Here is a 16,537-nt window from a genome sequence, read left to right as displayed (position 1 = left end):
GGCTGCTGATAAAGGATGCAGGCACTGCACTATCACCATTTGAGGAGGGGACAAGGATGGTGAGCCGTCACAATGCAAGAATCAGTGACATAATCCCTCCTGTGTTCCTGCTGGAGCAGACTCTGCGTGGCATTATGGACAGGGCACTGGAAGCAGAGCAGCAAGAGGAAGAGGAGGACTTCCTTTCCTCTCAAGGCCCACTTTATGCAGACACCATTCTTCCAATGCCATAGAACATACAAGAGGAGAGAGAGGAGAAGGATTCTGGCAGTTTTGGAGGCATAGAAGTAGAGGAAGACATATGTCAAACCTTAAGAGATGGTTTTCAGTCCCCAGAAACCTTGGTAGTAGTACATGGCTGAGAGGAGGTAGTTCCAGATACTGTAATCCTCACTGACCCCGAGGACTCTGCTTCTCATGCCTCCGCAAACTTGCGGTGCATGGGCTCCCTTATTCTGCAAAGCCTGCAAAACGGACCCAAGAATATGTGGCATCAAGGAGAAGGATCATTATTGGTTGGCACCCCTCCTTGGCTGCTGTTAAAAAAAGGAAAGTCTCGGAACTAATTCTACCCTTGCAGAGGGAGCAGAGGATGAAATATCTTGAGGAAACCTTATAGAGGAGTTTATATAACGCCTTTCCAGACTCTTGTAGGTTACAGCCTCATGGAAAAGCTAGTTTTGAGGCTTCTGTTGGTCAAAGGAGGAGCGGTGGAGAAGGGGGCCACCTCAGTGATGCATTTCAAAACATTTTTGTACTCAGCGCCCAGGGCTGTCAGCTTCAAGATGCCATCGGCAGCATCTGCATCATATGGTGTAAGATTATCTAGTGACGAAAACAGACATGGAGAGCATGGGCTCCCTTATTCTGCAAAGCCTGCAAATAGACCCAAGAATACGTGGCATCAAGCAGAGAGATAATTATTGGTTGGCAACCCTCCTTGACTACTGTTACAAAGGGAAAGTCTCGGAACTCATTTTGCCCTCGCAGAGGGAGCAGAGGATGAAATATCTTGAGGACACCTTAAAGAGGAGTTTATATAACACCTTTCCAGACTCTTGTAGGTTAAAGCCTCGTGGAAAAGCTAGTTTTGAGGCTTCTGTTGGTCAAAGGAGAAGCGGTGGAGAAGGGGGCCACCTCAGTGATGTATTTCAACATTTTTTTGTACTCGACGCCCAGGACTGTCAGCTGCAAGATCCCATCAGCAGTGCCTGCATCATATGATCATATGGTGTAAGATTATCTAGTGGCAAAAACAGAAATGGGGAGCTTTCCAGTAGATGATCCACTGGGTTTCTGGGTCATGAGAATAGACCACTGGCCAGAACTTGCCCAGTATGCAACTGAGCTGCCCTGCATCCAGCATGCTTTCTGAACGGGCATTCAGTGCTGCTGGAGATTTTGAGACAGATTAAAAAAGAGCGCGTCTGTCCACAGACTCCATTGACTAGCAAACATTTATCAAAATGAATCAGTCCTGGATTAGCAGCAGCTATTAAGCCCCTGATGCCGATGTCACTGATTAAGTGTTAATGGGATCTCAAATCTCTTCAAGACTGTCTAGGTTCCCTTGCTTTGTGGGTGTTGATTTAATCTTGAAGTAATTTTTTGGTATAGGTTTCATGGGCACAATTCACACTCGAGGACCAATTTTTCATCACCTGTTTGACAGGTGAATCAAATTTCAGTAGAGGGCCGTCAACAAGTACCTGTATGAGAATGGCACAAGGACAGGCTCAGGGCATCTCAGCTTTTTTTTCCCCATGCCAATGGCTGCTGATAAAGGATGCATGCACTGCACTGTCACCATTTGAGAAGGGCCAAAAGGATGGTGAGCTGTCACAATGCATGCATCAGTGACACAATCCCTCCTGTGTTCCTGCTGGAGCAGACTATCAGAAACCATAAAATCAGTTAAAGAAGTACAGAAGTACAGTTAAATCAAACTTGTTTAATAATAAAAGTAAAAAGAACAAACGTAGTCAAAACATAGCCAGAGTTCAGTAACCAGAACAAATAGTCAGGCAAGCCAGAAGTCAGGGATCAATGTAGTGGAACAGCAAGCAGGATCTGGAGCCAGAAGGGATATCAGTAAAGCAAGTCTTTGAACAGGAATGCAGGTAATAGCCTCTGTGATGTTTGACCAAGGCAAAGGCTGAGATCCCGTGGGCTGAACAGCTTAAGTAGGCAGGAGTGACGAGCAGGATATCATCAACAGCTGAGTACCTGTGGAGAGATAGGAGCTGGCAATTAGCTGACAGCTGAGCGGCCAGCTCTGAGAAGGGAGTGCTAAGCCCAGCCCTGACACAGACCCTGCGTGGCATTATGGACAGGGCACTGGAAGCAGAGCAGCAAGAGGAAGAGCAAGGGCCTTTTTCTCTGCCCATCCGGAAAAGAAAAGTCATCCGGAGGGAGGGGGCAATGTCAGGGACATGTCAGCAGTCGTCGGGTGAATCTGCGTGCACGTAGGTCCACAAGAAATGTTTCTAGGCGAATTCAGCTAAATTCCCCACCAGGGGGCGCCGGCGCGGTTCCGCGTGCGCCCGTACGCGGGTGCGCGCGCGCGCCCGTTCGCGCTAGCGCCGTTTGGCGCCAAGGGGCCTTTAAAAGAGTCACAGGTGCTCATGTCAGGTGCTGTTCGTCTGCAGCTCTGCACCTGAAAGTTCCTGTATCTGCTTGCTGATTGTTTGCTATTGACCCGGCTACGTCTGACCACTCTCCAGTCTCCAAACCCAACCCGGCTTGCCTGACCTTGCTTATTCTGTTACCTGTTGCCGAACTCCTGCCTGTCTGACTATCCTTGGATCATCCCTCCTGTTTATACCTGCCTGATCTCCTGCCAACACGGACTGTCTGACCTTGTTTGCCTGTGTCCTGTGACGCTGCTTCCAGCCTGCTTGTTTGCTTCCAGCTGCTGTCATCGCATCTGTCCGCCTGCCCTCCGGCCTGCACCAGTTGCCTGCATCCGCGATTCAGCCATCCCTGAGGGACATCCTTCCAGTTCCGGTGTCTGCTTCTGCTGGAACCTACATCAGGCCCTCCTACCCACTGTGCTCAGAAGACCACTGTTCCCACTTCCAGCGGCTCCTGAACCAGCGTTTAAGAGAGGTCTCCTTCCACCAGTCAGGCTCAACTACCAGGTACATTACACCTCCAGGTTAAGTGAATCAGGTCTCCATGATCCCTCAAACATTTGTCACAGGTAGGGGAGTCTAGAATGCCCATTGTATGCAACCTGGCTGGGGTAAGGTGAGCCCTCAAGAGAATATATAACTGCATGAGTCTCTGTGTTACGTTAAGGGAGCATTGGGGTACAGCCTGCATAGCCTCCTCCCACTGATCATCAACAAATGGACCAATATCCCTCTCCCATCGCTCATTCACCTTCAAGAGAAATAAAGTTATAAAATTGTAACGACACCCCGAGTATGAAAGAGGTTAAAGTCATTTAGGACATTCCATTCCCGAACACACAGGCAGCTACCGGACACTTCAGTCAGCCGAACAAGGAACCCATACAAATAATTCTCCCCCAAGTACGAGACAAGATGCTCTGTCTTGAGGTTCAAGCAGGAATGATTCTTTATTCAAACACAAGTTATACAGATACCACTTCAAAACACTTCCCCCCACCCTTGGAAAACAGGGCAGGTTAAACTGTCCAATGACAATGGACACACAGGTCAGGTGTGTATAACTTCAGAAAACAGTCTTATCAGCAGGGAGAGCTGTTGGAGGAATCCCCCCTCCCTCCACAGAGATACAGATCCTGTGATATCCAAGGCAGACAGACACAATAGAACATTGGAATACAGCCCCACCCCAAAGTAGCATAGCAAATAGTACATAACAGCATGAGACAACACACAATATATATATACATATATACAGCATTGAGTCTGTGGGGTTCTCATTCACCTTGTGCCCCTATTAGTGACTCCCATCACCATGGCATATCCAGGGTCCCCAGAGTCTGTGTGTCTTGGGGGACATGGACCTGAATCTAAAGTAATGCCACCTCAAGGGTCCCCAGGCATATAGCTCACAAAGAGCACCGTTCCCCCAAATGCCAGGGCCCATAATCGGTTGGCAAGAGGCTGGCATTCAGTCCCCTCCCAAAAGCCTCTGTCCCGGCTAGGTCTGTCACAAAAATCATTCAACAACATTGCATAACATCTGGATATAAATCCCTTTGTGGAGACCGTTTTAGCCATCATATTAAACACTGGGGTTTGGGATTGTTGCCATTCTATCGCTGAGCCCAGTGCTGTTACAGCATGTTTGAGTTGAATATAGTAAAATAGCATGGACCTAGGGAGGGAGAACTTCACACTCAGTTCTGCAAAGGAGCACAAGGTTCCATTTCTAAAAATATGATGAAGGTGGATAATACCCCACTTGCGCCATCTTGAGGCTTATTGGGTTTTAGCCAACTCAGGGTAGTTACTATTCTGCCAAATCGGGCTGTAGTGAGTAAAACCGGTGACTTGCTGGAGCTGCTTGGCTTTGTTCCATACTTTTTGGATAAGGATGTATGTGAGTAACAGACGGTTAGATTTAGCAAAGGCCATAGCCTCCAAGCCAGTAGGCATATCAGACCCCCCAGTCGTATACAGGAGAATGTTTAGAGAGGAATCAGAATGCAATTGGAGCTGACCAGCGTTAGGCGCCAGATCCTTGCATAAGTGCTGCAATTGTGCAGCCAAGTAATAAAGCCATGGATTGGGCATAGCTAGGCCACCTGCATCCTTAGGTCTTTGCAGGTGTTCTATCCTCACTCTTGGAAACTTATTGTGCCATAACAGTTGCCTAAAAATAGAGTTCACCTCCTGAAAGACACTCAGTGGTATAACCACAGGTATATTGTGCAGGAAGTACAATAACTGGGGCATAAAGATCATTTTTAACAAATTCACTTCACGAACTTTAATTTTATCTCTGAAACGGCCAAACAGAGAATTCCCCAAATTGGGTGATTGTTTGCAATGCTGCCTCTAGAGAACTTGAGATGTCCTCCAGTAACAGCATAGTGTCATCAGTGTAAAGCATGACCTTCTCCTGCATTTCCCCAAATTGAAAGCCCACTATGTTACGAGTTTTGTCTGATAGAGGCGGCTAAAGGTTTAATTGCCACTGCGAATAATAAGGGGGATGGGGGGGGGGGGACATCCTTGTCGGGTTCCCCTGCTCAGGGGGAACGTGGTAGAAATCCGCCCTGTCTCTTGAATGGTCGCCAACGGGTGACTGTATAACAGTTTGACCCATGATGTGAAGACATTGCCAAAGCCAAATCTAGCAAGGCCATCCCAAAGAAAGGGCTATTCCACGCTGTCAAAGGCCTTGGCCGCATCTAAGGACAACAGAGCCCTGCTACCCCTGTAATCCGCCAAAGCCTGAATGTTGAGAAACAGTCTCCTCAAGTTTACAGCCGTGGACTTCTGAGGCATGAATCAGGATTGATCCGGGTGGATTATTGAGGAGATGGCTTTGTTAAGACGCAGAGCCAGTACCTTGGCCGTGATTTTGATGTCACTTTGAAGTAGAGAAATCGGCCTATATGATCCTGTGTCAGAGGGGTCCTTACCTGGTTTGAGCAAGAGAATGATGTTAGCTTTAGTCATAGAGTATGATAAAGTCCCACACTGCCTAGCAGCATTCAACACCCTTAACAGGTATGGCAGTACCCTTTCCCCGTATTGTTTGTACACCTCTATGGGTAAGCCATCATCACCTGGTGCCTTGCAATTTGCAACCGCCTGTGGCAACTCCTCCAATTGGAGAGTCAAGGAATCTCCTATTTTGGGGAGACAATTCCGGTAGACTAATGCCATTCAAATATGCCAAAATGTCATCTGGTGTGCAGACTTGTTTGGATTGATACAGAGTGGAGTAAAAGGAGACAAGCTCCCACATGATAGAGTCTGGGGTAATGACTAGTCTCCCATCCCCTCTTCGCCAGGCACCAATAGAACCCCCTGAGGTTTGTGCTCTAGCATTTCTGACCAGCAGCCTCCCCCTTCGTTCTCCCTCTTCATAAAATGCCAGTTTCGAGAAGAAACGCTTTTTATCTGCCGATGATGACACCACCTGATCTAGAGCATCTTGTGCAGACCCAAGCCATTTTTTATAAAAAAAAGAAAGCTCTCCAGAAGGGACTAGATAATCTTTAATTGTGAATTTCCTCTGTCTGGAGTTATCTCCTAACAATGTACTTAGATTAACTCTCTCTCCAATAGCCGGTAGTCCTGGCAGCACTCACACAGTTTGTACCCATTTGGGGTGTGGGGGCTCCAGGGCAATTGGCAATTTATTGTCTAAAAGTCTAGGTACCCTTAGTCATGCCTAAAAATTTTGTATCCTTCACTACTAACCTTAAAGTAGAAATTTTAAGGGATCTGTCCAGACATTGTCTAGTTACATTATTCTTTAGGATATCCTTTGTACACCTAGAATACCACCATAATATTGTATATGCTATGTTTTCTCTGTGCCTTGATCTTTCTAGTAAGATTCCCCTGCGAGGGATGATTTATGTTACTTATACTCTTTATTATAAATAAAAACCTTTTTAAATCAAAAAAAAAAAAAAGAAAAGAAAGCTTGCAGGAAAAATGTCATTATTTTGGCTTTGTAAATGTAAATTTTGCTGCACCAGGTTCTATACATGGTACAGATGTATCACTTTAAAAGTAGACTATGGGCACTATGTTTAAAGGAATTTTTCATTTTTATTGTTGCTTTAAGCATCATTAAAATCAGCGATCCTTTAAAAGAAAATTGCATTGATTCATGTCCCACCGGGCAGTACCCGAGTCCCCATACCCTTTTTATGGCCAATAACATGCATATAAACTTAAAAACAGGGACTATTGATTTTTCAAGTTCAGGTCCCATAGACTTTAAAAGGGTTTGTGGTTCGGGTCTGAACATTTATGATGTTCGAGACTTGCGGCGCAAAACGAATCGGGGGTGTTCGACCCACCTCTATCAATGGTTGGTTTGACACTATTGGTTCAATTAACTTATGTCCCTCAATATCTACTGTACTCATAAGTGCATGAGTGTGATCTCAGATATTTGTATGAAATTATGCCAACATTTAGCGGCCATCATTTTTTCTGAAATACTGCAAATCGGAAAAATAGTGAAATAGTACATTATGGCCAATAGATGGAGCTGATGAATACAAAAAAAAAACCCAGAATTAAATAAAACATGGTGAAAGCTTCCACCACAAAATGTACTCAGCCAATGAGAGGTAATGACTTCCCCACATCTCCAGCAACATTCATATACAAGACATTACCCACACTCACTAATACACCTCGAGGGATGTGTGGGACCCCTGATGTACAGGAGGACAGGACTTCGGTGAGGAACAATTCCCTTACTCAGGACAGGAACAAGGCTTCTCCACCGTGTGAGATCTCTGATGTCTGGAAAGATCAGACTTCTGTGAAAAACTTTTCCTGCACTCAAGACAGGAATACGGCTTCTCCCCCGTGTGAGACTTCAGATGTCTGTGAAGATTGGACTTCCATGAAAAACATTTACCACACTCAGGACAGGAAGTAACAATTCCCTCACAGGACAGAAAAGTTATTTTTTCCGCATGTGCAATCTCTGATGTTTGTAAAGATTCGACTTATGAGAAACACTTTTCCCACACTCAGCACAGGAATACGGCTTCTCACCTGTGTGCAATCTCTGATGCGAGTAAAGATTGGACTTATCTGCAAAACATTTCCCGCACTCAGTACAGGAATACGGCTTCTCCCCAGTGTGAGATCTCTGATGCCTGACCAGATCTGATTTTTGTACAAAACATTTCCCACACTCAGAACAGGAATACAGCTTCTCACCTGTGTGCAATCTCTGATGGCTGTAAAGATGAGGCTTATGAGAAAAACATTTCCCGCACTCAGGACAAGAATACGGCTTCTCACCTGTGTGAGATCTTTTATGCTCATTAAGTGTTGATTTAAAAGGAAAACCCTTCCCACACTCAGTACAGGAATACAGCTTCTCACCTGTGTGCAATCTCTGATGGATGTAAAGATGAGGCTTATGAGAAAAACGTTTCCCGCACTCAGGAACAGGACAGGAATATAGCTTCTCGCCTGTGTGAGATCTTTTATGCACTTTAAGACGAGATTTAAAACGGAAACACTTCCCGCACTCAGGACATGGAAACCTCTTATCTGTTGGAAGGACGGCACCGTCCCTCACAGTCTGAGGTTCCTCAGGATAAGAGGAATACGATGGTCCGGCACTGTCCCTCACAGTCTGAGGTTCCTCAGGATAAGAGGAATACGATGGTCCGGCACCGTCCCTCACAGTCTGAGGTTCCTCAGGATAAGAGGAATACGATGGTCCGGCACCATCCCTCACAGTCTGAGGTTCCTCAGGATAAGAGGAATACGATGGTCCGGGACCGTCCCTCACAGTCTGAGGTTCCTCAGGATAAGAGGAATACGATGGTCCGGCACCGTCCCTCACAGTCTGAGGTTCCTCAGGATAAGAGGAATACGATGGTCCGGCACCGTCCCTCACAGTCTGAGGTTCCTCAGGATAAGAGGAATACGATGGTCGGGCACCGTCCCTCACAGTCTGAGGTTCCTCAGGATAAGAGGAATACGATGGTCCGGCACTGTCCCTCACAGTCTGAGGTTCCTCAGGATAAGAGGAATACGATGGTCCGGCACCGTCCCTCACAGTCTGAGGTTCCTCAGGATAAGAGGAATACGATGGTCCATCTACACTGTGTGGTGCCGGATGGACATTTGAGGTAGTCGGGTTTTCTCCTGGACTATACTGTGTGATGTCCTCATCTTCTACTTTACAGTCTGGAGACAAAGTGAGACAATCCTCTGAGGTTTTCCTCATCTCCCGTCCATCTACTAAAATAGAAATACAAAGATTATTACTAGACATGAGCAGATTGGTTCCCCTAAACCAGGACTCCGCCCACATCAGGCAGCTTTGTCTCTGAGGATCTTACAATTCCCCCCTCAAGGTAACTAGTAAATGGGTCCTCTGATCTCCTACCAGTTCATTTCTTTATTCACGGACTTTAGTCAGAGAGTGAGGAAACAACAAGAACTGTCTTTTATAGGAGTGACAGTGATGAGGGGATTATAGGACGAGTGTTCCCACCCCTCTATCACTCATTGCCATCTTCCCAACACAAGAAGTCCTGCACTTCCTTATTTAGTCCATGATTTAGTCATGAATAACAGCGGGGCTGAGCCCCACCAGAGGTCAGAGAGTGAGGATGGGGGGAGAACAACCAAGATGTAGACTGGACTGATCCTGAAGACCACCATCATTGGGTTATTGACTCCTCCCTCATTATCACTTTCTGTTTAAGGTTCCAAAGTTGGAGGATGTTATCACCTTACTATCAACATGTAAAAGTCTGTGCTCCAATCACATCATCCGATATAAAATGTCCAGCTGGTAGGAAATGGGTGTTAGAAAAGAGAATACAAATTATGTGTATATATAGCAGTGGGTGGAGGGGAGAGAGCAGAAGTCAGGAGTATGTAATGTACAACATATTGTATATAGTGCAGGGGTCAGGACTCATAATATTGGTGTTCAGTAATCATTGGTGGCTGAAATGTTTACTGGAGACAAGTTGCAGAGGTCCCACACCGCTGCCTCCCATCTCCTGAGACTGCACTCAGTGACTTGGGTCTGAGACTATACAGACATATCCCTCCACCCGGCACAGTCAGCAGACAACAGAGCAAGTAAACCCGGGAGAATTGTTCTGTCTGAGCTCTCACTAGACATCAGGAAAGTGACCAGGGGATTACAGGCTGATATCACCCATTCCCCGCCCTACTCTGGACCAATCAGTGAGCAGTATGGGTGGAGGAATGTATTTAGTGTTAATGACCCACCTGTGCTGATCTCTGTAGGAGTGTCCTCCTCTATAAATGTCCCCGTTATTCCATCCTCCTCCATAGACTGCTGATCATCCCTCAAATACCTCTCTTCTTCTTCTTCTGATTTAACCTCAAATTCTATATCGATTGGATCTCCACTCTAAACCAAGAAAAGAGAGAAAATATCACCTGTAAAATATAAGTGTGAATATTGTAACACCACAAAAAAAACTTCACACATCATCTTCATGAGTCCATGTTCTAGATGTTCTGTCCCACCAACCTTGTAACGGTGAGGGATGGTGTGACCTTCCTGTGTGGAATCCCGGGAATACAGAGGACGGGGACATCTCTCTGGTGGGTTCCTGGTATTAGGTGGCTTCATTATATCCTTGTGTCCTTCTGAAAACTCCTCCATCACCCCATACTCCTCATCCTCCTCTTTATACTCTTTCTTAACAACAAGATTATAATCCGCGAGGTTTCCACTCTGAATAAAAAATAAAACATTCATTGTAACAAACATACTTTGTATAAATCAGAACTACCAATAATTGTTCCTCATCTACCTGATGATGGTGAGGGATGGTGTGACCTTCCTGTGTGGAATCCCGGGAATACAGAGGACGGGGACATCTCTCTGGTGGGTTCCCATTACTGGATCCATCTGTAGGAAACACACACACTGACTGAATACATTGTTTCTATGTGTTTATCAGATGATGGGGGATCTAGGTGGACCCTCCGTACTGCTCTCTCCTTTACAATAAAGTCTCCTCTTACCCGGTGATGTGAGGGGCGGCTGATTGTCCATCATGACGTCCTTGTAGAGATCCTTGTGTCCTTCTAAATACTCCCACTCCTCCATGGAGAAATAGACAGTGACATCCTGACACCTTATAGGAACCTGACACACACAATGATACAGTCACCATCCAGACACATCCCTTGTCTGTTACTGGATAATGTCCCAGAATTCCCAGAATCCTCCTCACCTCTCCTGTCAGCAGCTCCATCATCTTCTTGGTGACTTCTAGAATCTTCTCCATGTTGTGTCTCTCAGGTTTTAGGGAGTCACATGGAGGCACTGTGATGGTCATATGATCACCTGACTTCACAAGAGGAAATCTCTGTATTGAGGAACCAATAGGAATATCATGTTAGAATCCCAGAATCCTCCTCACCTCTCCGGTCAGGTCTGTGTTTTATTAATAGAGATAAGAGTGATGTCATGTGACCTCCCAGAATCCTCCTCACCTCTCTGGTCAGGTCTGTGTTTTATTAATAGAGATAAGAGGGATGTCATGTGACCTCCCAGAATCCTCTTCACCTCTCCGGTCAGGTCTGTGTTTTATTAATAGAGATAAGAGTGATGTCATGTGACCTCCCAGAATCCTCCTCACCTCTCCGGTCAGGTCTGTGTTTTATTAATAGAGATAAGAGTGATGTCATGTGACCTCCCAGAATCCTCCTCACCTCTCCGGTCAGGTCTGTGTTTTATTAATAGAGATAAGAGTGATGTCATGTGACCTCCCAGAATCCTCCTCACCTCTCCGGTCAGGTCTGTGTTTTATTAATAGAGATAAGAGTGATGTCATGTGACCTCCCAGAATCCTCCTCACCTCTCCGGTCAGCAGGTAGATGATCTCCAGGGTGAGGTTTAGTATCTTCTCAGTCATGTGACTCCGGTCCTCCTCCATCCTCATTGATGGGGTCATGTGATCTCTGCGGGTTTCTCTGTAGACGGACAGTGGAGAATTATTGGTTGTATCGGTTGGTTGGTTGTACGATATTCAGATGGGGATATAAGGGGTTAATTGGTGGGCTGCACAAATGTGAATTGGAACAAGTAAATTGGGTTACCTAGGGGTCCATTTATAAATAACATTTATACTATAATTCAAAATAAAAGAAGAGATGGGAGGACAGCGGGATCGTAGGGGATTAGAGGAGAGTGCTGACAGCCGGGGAGCAAACATAAGTAACCGTGTTTTTCCTGGTTCCCTATACCGAAACAACCATGTAACCCTTGGAGCTGAGTTGCCCCCGCTATGTAAGGGTTAATAAATGCTCATTTATATCATTTTTCATTTCCCCTGGAGCTGGGCTTAACAAAAAAAAAAAAATTTCACACACAGTAAAATCTGCATTTTTGCTATGGTTGCCACCTCATCCCTTTAAACCCGAACACATATTAATTACACAGGTTCTGTGGTTGATTAAGGTGGTAATTAAACTCATTTGGTGCCTTCTCTACATTTAATTAGCCTCAGAACCTGTGTAATTTAAAGGTGTTCGGGTTTAAAGGGATGAGGTGGCAACTCTAATTTTTGCTCATATAAAAAAGGTAACCTGTGTGTATTATCATCTGCTGGAGATAAAAGACGTCACAGTGACTATGGAGGAAGAGGACGGACATGACGGGGGGGTTACTGAATGTAAATAGAAAATAAGATCTTATTACCTCCTCAGCTGCCAGTTCTAACAATGTCTCTTCTCTACTTCCTCCCAACTCACCTCTCACCCGGAACTTCCTGTTTGTAACTGACGTCACTTCCTGTCTTCCATAGAGACTTCCTGTCTGGGTAGGAGTGAGATTACCACCTTGTGGAGCTCAGAGGAACTGCAGCCCCGAGAAACATCTCGTAGTGTGAACACGGCCTTGTGCTGTATATCCTTATAGATGGGGTCATCTGCACTCCCACCAAGGGGGGCAAGGGGCGCAATGGGGGAAGAAAAGGTTTTTAGGGGTTCGTTGAGCAATGAACCATTTCTGTCTCTCAGTAACAACTGACATCAATGATCTGTAAGGACGGCAGCCTTCTCACTGATGACAATGTAAAAATGTCCTTCTCCCACTGACCACTGACATAAGGGGGTCCTTTTCCCATTGATCACCAATGTAAGGGACCACTACACTGATATAAGGGGGTCCTTCTCCTTTTGGTCACCAATGTAAGGAATAGAGTTGAGCCGAGCACCCTCCGGTTTGGTTCGCACCAGAATTCTCGAGCATCGCAAAAGTTCGGACCCAAACCGCAAATCTCCTATTGAAGTCTATGGGACCTGAACTTGAAAAATCAAAAGCCCATTTTGAAGGCTTATATGCAAATTATTGGCCATAAAAACAGTATGGGGTTTTTAAATGAGCAACTATTTTAATGATTATTAAAGTGAAACAATAAAAATGAAAAATTCATTTAAATATAGTGCCTGGGGGGGTCCCCTTAGTCTGCCTGTAAAGTGGTGCATCTGTACCATGTATAGAACCTGCCGCAGCAAAAATTACATTTATTAAAAAAAAGACATTTTCACTGCAAGCTTTCTTTATTTTGGAAACTGAACAAGATTTTTTGGATAAATTGTGGTGTCTCTTTGGCAGACCTTGTATGGAAATAACAAAGTTTTGCACCACAGTGAGCAAGCCTTATGTGAAGAAGCCAAATTATAATACACTCAGGCCTGGATTAAAAATGTTTTTTTAGATAAAGTCTGGTATCTCCTTCACAGACTTTGGATAGAAGTAACAGGTGCGGAAAAGTTGGGCTTAGGGTGTTGGTGGTGGCTTCACACTGTAATCCTACATAGGTACTCTCGAAAATAAATCTGTTTATTTTTGTTAACGAAACATACAAAAACTGTATGGAGGCGTGGTGGCAAAACAAGCTCCCTCACTGAGCCCTGTACTGCATCCTTCCTAGTTGCAAGCAGTGTTACCCAGTGTGTGTATATCGTCCCTGACTGTGGTTGCTGGACCACGTGTCAGCAGTAATGTGGACCTTGCTGCTGACTGCCTTGCCCAACGATACCAAAACATTGCCTTCCACATGATGGTACAGAGCTGGAATGGCCTTACGTGCAAAGAAATAGCGACTGGGAACCTGCCATTGTGGTACAGCACATTCTGCAAATTCATGGAAGGGGGCAGAATTCACCTGACGGAAAGGTAGGAGTTGTAAAGCCAGCAGCTTTGACAAGCTGGAATTTGGACACTGGGTATGTGGGTGGCAGGGAGTGTATTTGTTTTCAAAGCAGCAGCCTGGGAGAGAAATTTGCCTGCTATATTCTACAGCTGGTGGTGTGCTGCTGGCAGACGTGCTGCAGGGACCAGTGACACCCTTTCGATATACCATCATCCCTGTCCATGGAGGCTGCTGGGAGGTAATAAGATATAGCGGTGGTAGACCTGAAAGGTGAGGAGTGAGGAAGAGAAGAATTGTGTGCCTTTTGTGTGGCTTTCAAGTGCTCTTGCCAATGGGCTGAGTGGTGGGAGGTTAAATGCCTTGTCAAGCATGTGGTTCCCAAATGGTTGGTGTTTTGCCACGATTGATCTGCTTGCGGCAGAGATTGCAAATTGCAACAGTGGGATCGGCTGCACATGTGCTAAAAAAAGGCCCACACAGCTGAGCTGTGGGAAGTGGGCCGAGAGATAACAGCTCCACAACATGATTGAATTTTGTGGCTGCTCTCTACTATTCCATGATGGCTATCTCTGGAGGACATCCTCTATGACCCAAGTTGACACTAGTGAGCAGTCCACCGCAGCTGTCAGAAAGACTTATTCTGCCTTCTTGTCCACAGCTACTCCTGCCATCGCCCCAGCATCATGCATGGAGGAGTTAGTTGAGTTATTTGAACACAGCATCAGCCACTTGCTCCTTGATGATGCACAGCCATTACTTGATTCTGATGTTGGTTCTGAGGTAGAAGGTAGGAACATGAGCCTACAGAGAGGGGAGAACACTGGTAAACAACAAATTGGCAGTCGTGTTCCCCCAGCCACAGCGTATTGCCAAGTTGGCTCCAGTGATGATGATTAGGGATGAGCCGAACACCCCCCTGTTCGGTTCGCACCAGAACATGCGAACAGGAAAAAAGTTCGTTCAAACACGTGAACAGCGTTAAAGTCTATGGGACACGAACATGAATAATCAAAAGTGCTAATTTTAAAGGCTTATATGCAAGTTGTTGTCATAAAAAGTGTTTTGGGACCTGGGTCCTGCCCAGGGGACATGTATCAATGCAAAAAGAAGTTTTAAAAACGGCCATTTTTTCAGGAGCAGTGATTTAAATAATGCTTAAATTCAAACAATAAAAGTGTAATAACCCTTTAAATTTCGTAGCTGGGGGGTGTCTATAGTATGCCTGTAAAGGGGCGCATGTTTCCTGTGTTTAGAACAGTCTGACAGCAAAATGACATTTCGAAGGAAAAAACCCATTTAAAACTACTCGCGGCTATTGCATTGCCGGTCCGACAATACACATAGAAGTTCATTGATAAAAACGGCATGGGAATTCCCCACAGGGGAACCCCGAACCAAAAAAAAAAAAAAAAAAAAGGCGTGGGGTCCCCCCAAGAATCCATACCAGACCCTTATCTGAGCACGCAACCTGGCAGGCCGCAGAAAAAAGGGGGGGACGAGAGAGCGCCCCCCCCCCTCCTGAACCGTACCAGGCCACATGCCCTCAACATTGGGAGGGTGCTTTGGGGTAGCCCCCCAAAACACCTTGTCCCCATGTTGATGAGGACAAGGGCCCCATCCCCAACTCCCTGCCCACTTCCCACAGCTCAGCTGTAGGCCTTATTTAGCACATGTGCGGCTGATCTCACTGTTGCAATTTGCAGTCTCTGCCACAAGCAGATCAAGCATGGCAAGAACACCAGCCATTCGGGTACCACATGCTTGACAAGGCATTTAACCTCCCACCACACAGCCTGTTGGCAAGAGCACCTGAAAGCCACAAAAAAGGGAATCAATTCTTCTCCTCCTCACCTTTCAGACCTACCCCTACTATATCTCATGACCTCTCAGCAGCCTCCACTGACAGGGATGATGGTATAGGGAACAGGTGTCACAGGTCTTTGCAACATGTCTGTCAATAGCACACCACCAGCTGTAGAGTATAGCAGGCAAATATCTCTGCCCCAGCTGCTGCAGCAAAACAAAAAAACACTCCCTGCCACCCACATGACTAGCGTTTAAATTCCAGCTTGTCCAAATTGCTGGCTTTACAACTTCTGCCTTTCCTTTTGGTGGATTTTGCCCCTTTCTGTGAATTTGCAGAATGTGCTGTACCTCAATGGCAGTTTCCCAGTCGGTATGTATTTTCATGTAAGGCCATTCCAGCTTTGTACCATCATGTGGAAGGCAATGTTTTGGTATTGTTGGGATAAACAGTCAGCAGCAAGGTCCACGTTACTGCTGACACATAGTCCAGCAAGCATGGACAGGGACGATATATTTTGTTCACAGCACACTGGATAACTCTGCTTACAACCTGGAAGGATGCAGGAAATGGCTCAGTGCTGCAGCTTGTTTTGTTGCCACATCTCCATACAGCTAGTGGTGATAATGTGAGATCTGTCAGCTCCACCCCCTCCTGCTTCATGCCCTCCTCTGCTGGATTGTCCTATGAACCACCAGCACCCCTAAGTGTTTAAGGGGCTATTCAACGAGCCAGGCTAAAAGGTGTCATGCAGTGCTTCAGCTGGTCTGTCTAGGGGACAAGAGCCACACCAGAGCAGAGATTCTTTTAGCTCTGCAGGGACAGGCCCAGGGGTGGTTCACGCCACGCCAGTTGGAGCCAGGAATGGTGGTGTGCGATAATGACACAAACCTCCTTTCCACCCTTAGACAGGGAAT

The 16,537-nt window shown here is 46.0% G+C and overlaps 3 protein-coding genes across 3 annotated transcripts in view; 2 read left to right on the top strand and 1 right to left on the bottom strand.

The window, feature by feature from the left end:
* The window catches only part of LOC141106826 (uncharacterized), a 559,651-nt gene that overhangs the window by 175,852 nt on the left and 367,262 nt on the right, over positions 1 to 16,537 (top strand). The window lies entirely within an intron of this gene.
* The window catches only part of LOC141105470 (uncharacterized), a 205,504-nt gene that overhangs the window by 114,192 nt on the left and 74,775 nt on the right, over positions 1 to 16,537 (top strand). The gene's annotated exons all lie outside the window — the stretch shown is intronic.
* Positions 1 to 16,537, bottom strand: part of LOC141105471 (uncharacterized) — a 120,413-nt gene that overhangs the window by 32,164 nt on the left and 71,712 nt on the right. The window contains exon 17 of the mRNA XM_073595321.1: positions 7,695 to 8,961. Within this exon, the coding sequence (XP_073451422.1) occupies positions 7,695 to 8,961 (1,267 nt within the window). The remainder of the gene's footprint in view (positions 1 to 7,694; positions 8,962 to 16,537) is intronic.

The sequence above is a fragment of the Aquarana catesbeiana genome, linkage group LG08, assembly GCF_042186555.1.
Source record: "Aquarana catesbeiana isolate 2022-GZ linkage group LG08, ASM4218655v1, whole genome shotgun sequence".
Taxonomy (NCBI): domain Eukaryota; kingdom Metazoa; phylum Chordata; class Amphibia; order Anura; family Ranidae; genus Aquarana; species Aquarana catesbeiana.
The sequence above is the reverse complement of the archived record's forward strand: the minus strand, read 5'-3'. Positions and strand labels throughout refer to the sequence as shown.